The sequence below is a fragment of the Monoraphidium neglectum genome (assembly GCF_000611645.1).
Source record: "Monoraphidium neglectum strain SAG 48.87 unplaced genomic scaffold scaffold00164, whole genome shotgun sequence".
NCBI classification, from domain to species: Eukaryota; Viridiplantae; Chlorophyta; class Chlorophyceae; order Sphaeropleales; family Selenastraceae; genus Monoraphidium; species Monoraphidium neglectum.
Genome location: NW_014013464.1, coordinates 1 through 7,416, shown reverse-complemented (window position 1 = coordinate 7,416; position 7,416 = coordinate 1). Strand labels below are relative to the sequence as shown.

The following is a 7,416-nucleotide window of genomic DNA, read 5'->3' as shown; positions in this document are numbered from 1 at the left end:
GGCTATAAACAGGCGCTGCGTGGACATATCATACTGCAGCTGGTGGCTGGCTCCCACGAGGTACAGCACACGATTTGAGCACCGCCACGGTGGCTGCCGTCAGCTCTGAGACATCACAGTCGTAAGGAATGATGTCACTGACCACACTTTGAACAGCTGTGCAACGGCGTGGCTTGATTGAGTTTTGCTAGATGTCACAATTTCGGGGCGTACTGGCATGCCTTCCCACCATACTTCCCACTCGCGAGTAGATTGCGGTCGTGCAAAAATGCCGCACTTTGGCACTGTTACACTTCTTGCAAGGCAAAATGGTGCATTGCCAAGGAATGATGTGATGTGTACATTAGGGTGCCTGCCCCAACACAACATCAACCTCAGCAGCAAAGGCAGCGAATCCGCCATGCCTCGCACTGCCACACACGACTCGAACGCAGAACCAACCCAAAACCGCAAGCTCGAACGCAGAACCAACCCAAAACCGCAAGCCATCTCATCATCGCCCCGGGCTTGCGTAGGAAAATTCACCCACCCAACATCGTCAACGGCACCAGTGAAGCCCAAACACAGTTTCAAGGTGCAAATTGGGCCGGCTAGTTCGCGGCGCCGCATGTCGCAGCGGCTGCCTCCCTGGCCACAGCCGCGCCGCGCGCGGGCGCGGGCAATGGAAATCGCGGCTCGCACCAATGAGCGGCACCAAACAACCGCTTGATCTCCATGTCTCAAGCGGCAGAAAGATTGACGCATGCCCAAAACAAGCATGCGTGCATGAGGCGACCACCCCTTCTAGAACAAAGCAGACACAGGGGGGAGAGGTCTGGTTTTGATGGCACAGGCTCGAACCCCAATGGTTCATCTCATGCTGAATGGCTAGGGCCCACCGGGGGCACTTCCCAGCTGGCCAGAACAGGCTGCTCCACCTTGGCAGATGGGTCCAGCACCCGCGCCCTTCGTCGCAGCTGCGCCGCTGCCTCGTCGCCACCGCCGCCGCCGCCGGTCACGTACTGCTCGTGCTCGTGCATCAGCGGCTGCTGCTGCTGCAGCTCCTGCTGCTGTTCGTGATACTGCTGCATCTCCGCCGCTGACATGTGCTGCGGGCCCAGGTCAGGCGGCCCAAACCCATTCACGTCCTGAGACGCCTCCGCCCACAGCTGCTGCCTCCACAGCTCCCGTTCCTCCTCGTCCACCGTAGCAGACACGGGCCCCTCCAGACCGTCCGCGCTGCCGGCCGTGCTGTCGCTGCTGTCACTGCTGCTGCTGCTGCTGCTGGTGGCGTCGCTGCCGGCGTTGTGGGGCAGGTAAGCGCTGTCACTCGAGTAGAAGTGCATATACGCGCCGCCCGCAAACCTAAACACTGACATCAGCTTGAGGACCCCCCAGGTCGTCATCGTGCTCGCCATCCCCGCCGCCGCCGCCCACGACAGCACCGCAAACTGCGCCGCGCTGCCGCAGACCTGGATCGCCGACAGCGTGTTGGTTCGGCCGGCGGCGATGAAGCCGCCGTCGGCGATGCTCGCGCCAGCATCGATGGGCATGCCGAGCGCGATCATGGGGATGATCGCGAGGCTCATCTGCGCCACGACCGCATCCGACGTGAAAATGGAGACAAGCGGCACCCGCGCCACGAGCAGCGCCGCCCCGACGCCGGCGCCGACGGCAACCGACAAGCCCGTCGCGCGGCGCAGCAGCGCGCGCGCGGCGGCGCGGTCGCCGGAGCCGAGGAGGCCGGCTGCCATCGACTGTGTCGCGACATTGAGGCACTCGAACAGCTGAATTGACAGGATCCACAGCTGCCGGATGACCTCAAACGCGGCCTGGGAGGCAGCGCCCAGGCGGACGCACATGGCTGACGCATACATGATGATGCCTGGTGGTTTGGGGTTTGGTTGTTTGGGGTTTGGTTGTTTGGGAGTGAGGGAGATAAGGAGCGCGCGTGCGGCAACAAGTGTGCAGGATGAGCTGGCGTCCCCTCCTCTGTGCTAAGAGAGCACGCAACAGCTGGCCCTGCAATGGCGGGCATGCGCCGCAGCCCTCCGGCCTGGGGATGCAACCCTGCCAGCACAAGCAACCAAATGCCGTCGTTCCGCCCCTTGTGCCCCCCCCCCATCCACACCCCCATGCTCACCAAACGTCGCCACCATCCTGAATGCGAGGAAGAAGCCCTGCGACACGTACGGCTGCACCTCCTCCCACGCCGGCCGCCGCGCCGCGTCGGCAGGCCGCAGCAGCTTCTTCTTGAAGAGCAGCCACACCAGCATGCCCGCCGAAACCCAGCTCGCTGAGGTAGCGGCCAGCGCCGCGCCGGCGACACCCAGTTTCAGGCCTGTGGGAAGTCCGCAAGATTTGCGTCGCCGTGGATCAGGGCGGCGGATCAATCATGCTGCCAAGCAATCCCTGGGGCCACTTGCGCCAGCAAGCCACCCCAACGCCAGGTGCGAAATGCAGGATGAGATGACGCCTGGCCGGGCTTGCCCCAACAGAACATGAGTAGACCAAGCATTCACAAAAACTCAGCAGTCTCGCTGACCAAGAGTGGGCGCATCCCACTGCTGGTGTCCTCACCGTATATGAGGGTGACGCTCAGGATGAAATTGGAGCCAGTGGCCACAACAGCCGCCTGCAATTCGCATCGGTGTGAAAGCGCGCCAGCAACAGCATGAGCAAACCCTCCACCTTGTCAGCAACGCCGGGGCCATCGCCTGGACCAGGCGGCCCGACACAGCTGCTGCCTTCCAGGGATCCAGGCCCGCGGCGGCGCGGGGAGCTACGCCCACCTGCAGCGGTGTGACGGTGTCCTTGACGCCCCTGTACGTGCCCGCCGCCACGAAGCTGACCAGGGCAGACAGGATGCCCCACGCCCTGATGCGGATGAACTGCGATGCGTAAATCGCAACCTGAGGCTCCGGGGGCTTCAGCACTGCAGTAATGGGGGGGGGGGGCGAGGGCGAACAGGGTGGGAAGGGGCGCCACAGGCGGAGGCTGATGGGAGGGGCGCGGTCTAGTTTAGACAGGGCTTCCTGCAAGGCGTGCAGCCCGGCTGCGCCCAGACATACCAGCCGCCTGCCGCGGCTGCGAGTCGCCGTCCCCAACAACGACGAACAGCAGACGCCGCGCGCCAGCGCCGCCCCCGCTCCAGCCCTCACCTGAAATCACGCTGTCGCTGAAGGCCACCAGGCCCCCCGTCACCGCCAGCCCGCACGCCAGGGCCAGCCAGAGCCCGACCGCCGCGTGGCGCGACACGCGGGCCTTGTCGCCCAGGACGTGCGCGGCCGCGACCTGCGGAGGGGGGGTGCGGCCCGGCGAGGCCGCTGTTGGGGGCCGGGGGAGGCGACGTGCCGGCAGGCATGAAGCGCTGCTATGCATGCACACCAACGCGCAACACGCAGCGCAACCACGCTTGCACGCTCACTCCATCTCTCCATCCCTCCCTCTCCCCTTTACACACACACACACATCAACACACACACACACACAGAGCACAAACACACGCCACACGCACGCATGTATGCACAAATGCGGACGCGCATATCAATTGGCAAGCATGCCCACCTTGGGTGTGGTGAGAAACACCAAAAATCCAAATGTGAAGGTCGCAAAGCTGACAGCCAGGCTGCCCAGGCTCACAGCCGCCATCTGCTGAGTGCCAAGGTGCCCAATCATGGCTGCGCATCCCGCCAGAGGGCAAGGATGGCGTGCGATGCAAAGCGTGTGTGGGAGACAGGGATGAGGAGTGAGGTCATCTGGCTGCATGAGCAGCCTCAAGCGAGAAACATGCCGCAGGCAACACCTGCGACCGCGTCGCATACGTGGCGACCACCCGCTGCTGCTTGCATGGGCGCACTGGTTGCTAACAGATGCGAGGCGGGCGCGGTAGCAGATGTGGTGTTCGCGCTGCGGCTGGCACGCGGTGCTCACATGCCGAGATGACGTTCATAATCGGGTCAAGCAGCATCGAGGCCAGGGCCGGGATGGCCAAGGAGAACAGCTCAGCGTCGTATTCCGAGATGAACGCTGACCTGGCGCGCCGCCACTGCTGCTTCAGCGCCGTGCCCAGCGTGGGCGCCGAACCGCGCCAGTCCGACCCAGAGTCTGGCATGCCGCCGGGGTCGGCGGCGGCTGCGGCGGCTGCAACCTTTGTGGTGTCAAGCCGCCGGCAGGTGCGCGGGTGTGGCAGCCTCGTCACGAGAGGAGCGGAAGGCGGTGGGTGGACGCCGCTGCGCCGGGGTAGCGGTGCTGATGCAGTGGCACGCGGGCACCACATCGGCGAGGCGGCGCCCGACATCTGCGGCAGCCTCTGCCGTGCCAGCATGGAAAAAATTTCTTGTTGCTGCTCGTTCCTTAGGCTGTGCACGCCGTCCACGCAGGTGTGGGAGGCGTGGCTGTCAGCTAAGCTGACAACGAGCGCAAGTCCTGTTATGCAAGCTGCAGGGCTTCAAAACACGTGTAGTGTTTGTCACAATTGGCATGAACGCCATCCACGCGGTGCACGCCGATCTTTTGCGCCGATGATGACGGCACAGCGCGCTGTGATGTGTGACAAAGTAATCGATCAGATAACTATGCGCGATTGATAAGCTTTGCAACAAGAAAGGTGTGCATAGCAGGCATCTCGAGCACCAGGTGACACAGTGAGCAGACTGGGTCACATAGAGACTGCCTGAACCTGTTCCTCTCCACCGCTCGTCCTCCAGACTGTTTGTATGTTTAATCTGTATATACCGGTATCTCACATGTAGATACCAGTTAATCAAGTGTCACCCAGCATACGACTTGTGAGTGCAGCAGCGCAGTGACGTTGGTCCACCCGCCCTCCGGGTCTGGAGAGGCTTTTGACCAACAATGAGCACCTTCGCAGCCTCTGTTACCCAGGAGGCTTCGATTGAGGTGCGTGGTGGCGCCCGGGAAGCAGCGCGGTGACTCCAACGCTAGCCGCGGCTTCACGGGTTCTCATCTCCCCAACCCGTCCGCAGGACCTCTCGGAGCTCGCGACAGTACTTAAAGTGGGACTGGGAGCACGCATCAAGGACAGGTCGGCAAACGCACATTTGGCGAGGCCCGGCGGGCGCAGGGCGCGCTCGCGCACTCGACACCCCGCCCGCACTCGGCTCCCACTGCGCAAACAAGCAACGATCGTACCTTGTCATCACAAATGACCTGCAGGACGCACCGGCTGCGCTCCTACAAGCGCTGCTTTCCCGGCTCCGCCGGCGTGGCGTGGCTGGTTGCCAACGGCCACGCCGCCGACGCCGACGGTGCGGTCGCGCTGGGCAACGCGATGCTGCAAGCGGGGCTGCTGCATCACGTGGCTTACGAGCACACATTCAAGGACAGCGAGCTGCTGTACAAGTGAGTCACGGGGCCGGAACTCAAGACTAGCAGCGGCAGCGTCCCGCAGTAAGCACAGTTGACCGTTGCGGGCGCATGCGCAGCGGCGCGCGGGGCGGGCGCGTGCAGCGAACGCCGCGTCCGTGCACCCGGCACTGCATTCGGTGCGCTGTCGCGCAGCAGCATTGCTGGCTGCGGGGTGGGCGGGTACTGGCGGGGCCGGGCGGCGTGGCATCTTGAGGCTCGCCCTATCACTGCAGAGCTGCGGATCTGCGTGTCGTCCATTAGTGACACAATTTGCCCGCGCGCACCCGGCCCGGCCCTTGGGCCCGCAGCAACCTGCTCAGCAAAAGCAGCCCGCTTGCAAGCAACTGAACACGCGTATATTGCCCACTGCGCGTCACCAGGTTCACCGCCGACGACGAGGCGGGCCCAGTGCGGGAGCTTGCGGGCGGCCACCTCAGCGGTGTCGCCAGCGCCGACGGCAGCGCGACGCCGGTCGTGCCTGGCACCCCCACCGCCGCGCACGCGCACGCGCAGGGCGGGCTTCACACGATGGCGTCAGAGCCCTTTCGCGGCAGCACGTGAGCAGGCTCTGAGACAGCCGCTTGCCTGACCCCGACGTCAGGGGATTAGTAACGGGTGGACGACAGCCGTTTCTGCTATGTGCGCGTTTACTTAGCGCACAGAATGTCTTGAGGCCCCGGCCTGTCTCCATTGTGCAGCAGCCGTCCCTTGCACTTCTCTGCCTGACGCCCGCACCCCCGCCCCCTCCACCTCTCCCCGCAGCCGCGCCCGCGCCTCCACGGGCGGCGGCAACGCGCAGGCGCAGGCACACCCGCACGCGCACCGCGCGCTGATCAACGCGCAGATCCACGGCCTGAACGCGCGGCTGGAGCGCCTCGCCGGCCAGCACGCCGCACTCGCCGCCGCCACGGCGCAGCAGCAGGAGGCGTTGGATGGGCAGGCCGCCGCGGACGTGCGGGAGGTGCGGGAGGCGGTCGCGCAGCTGGCGGCAGCGCTGGCGCCGACGCAGCGGCAGGTGCTGCAGATTGCCACGCAGGTGCGGCGCGGCCGCCCGCGCGGGTGACTGCAGGCTGTCGGGTGGCCCGGGGCTGTGGCGCTCCACTGGAGTCGTTTGTGGTTTCCGTCGGTGGGGCCTGCACCAAGTAGGGGGTTGGGTGTTCAACCTATGCCATGCGGGCAGCTTCGCGCATTGAAGCCCCCACATGTGCCTATATAGTATGTACTGTTGGTCTTGGCCTCTCCTGCCCCCTGGGCCGCACTCCGCACGCCCTCCCCAACTTCCCCTGGCTGGCCGCTTCTGGCATGCCATCCCCCATGCGCACACCCCATCTCGCCCCTCGTGCTCACGCTTAACTGGGGTCTTTGCTGACGTCATGATGACGTCACCGCAGGTGGCGCAGCTGCAGTCCCAGATGTCCTCCCAGCGCGCCCTCGTCGGCACGCAGCACGCCATCATGGCCATAGCGATCCTGGCAATGGGCACTGGCTGGGCCGCACCGGCCCTCTGGGGGCTCGCCGCCGCGGCGGTCGGCGGCCTGGTGGCCGTCCTGCTCGGCTGGGGCGCGGACGACTCCGCCGCCGCCGCCGAGCGCAGCAGCGCCGCGCTCGAGCTGCTCGGCGCGCAGCGGCGCGCGTCGCAGCAGCGCGCCGCCGGCTTGGCGGCAGGCGCGGGCGCGGGGGCCGGCGCGGGTGGTGCGGGCGGCTCTGGCGGCTCGTCGCCGCGGCTGCGGCCCGTGAACGTCCCCGGCGGCAAGAGCGACGGCCGCGGCGCGCTGCGCGTGCTGGCCGCGGCGTCAGAGGGGTCGTCGGCGTCGGACGCGCCGGCGCCCGCGACGGCGGCGGTGGAGGCGCTGCAGTGCGGCCGCGTGATCCGCGGCAAGTCGATCGACAGCCTGGTGCGTCTTGCATGCAACCCTGTAGCTTCCCTTGCAATCCTGGAAGCCCCAGGCTGACCTGTGGGTCCTCAAAACCCTTGAGTCGTCCCCCCCGACTCCACAGTGCGCGCGTCTTATATCCTTCAACGCGCGTGGTCGCCGCCAACCTCCCACCCTGCCCTCCCTTGTAATC

At 65.6% G+C, this 7,416-nt stretch overlaps 2 protein-coding genes across 2 annotated transcripts; one reads left to right on the top strand and one right to left on the bottom strand.

Moving 5' to 3' along the window:
• Nucleotides 1-854: 854 nt before the first annotated feature.
• On the bottom strand, nt 855-4,093 carry MNEG_1599 (MATE efflux family protein; the record flags this gene model as incomplete). Its single annotated transcript, XM_014049919.1, has 7 exons — nt 855-1,864; nt 2,123-2,320; nt 2,560-2,614; nt 2,772-2,914; nt 3,141-3,273; nt 3,547-3,659; nt 3,913-4,093. The coding sequence occupies 7 exons, from the start codon at nt 4,091-4,093 to the stop codon at nt 855-857; spliced, it is 1,833 nt and encodes a 610-aa protein (XP_013905373.1).
• A 743-nt stretch (nt 4,094-4,836) lies between these two features.
• MNEG_1598 (Phosphatidylinositol3,4,5-trisphosphate-dependent Rac exchanger 2 protein) lies at nt 4,837-7,301 on the top strand (the record flags this gene model as incomplete). Its single annotated transcript, XM_014049918.1, has 6 exons — nt 4,837-4,881; nt 4,968-5,026; nt 5,158-5,343; nt 5,730-5,906; nt 6,112-6,385; nt 6,741-7,301. The coding sequence occupies 6 exons, from the start codon at nt 4,837-4,839 to the stop codon at nt 7,299-7,301; spliced, it is 1,302 nt and encodes a 433-aa protein (XP_013905372.1).
• Between the last annotated feature and the right edge of the window lie 115 nt (nt 7,302-7,416).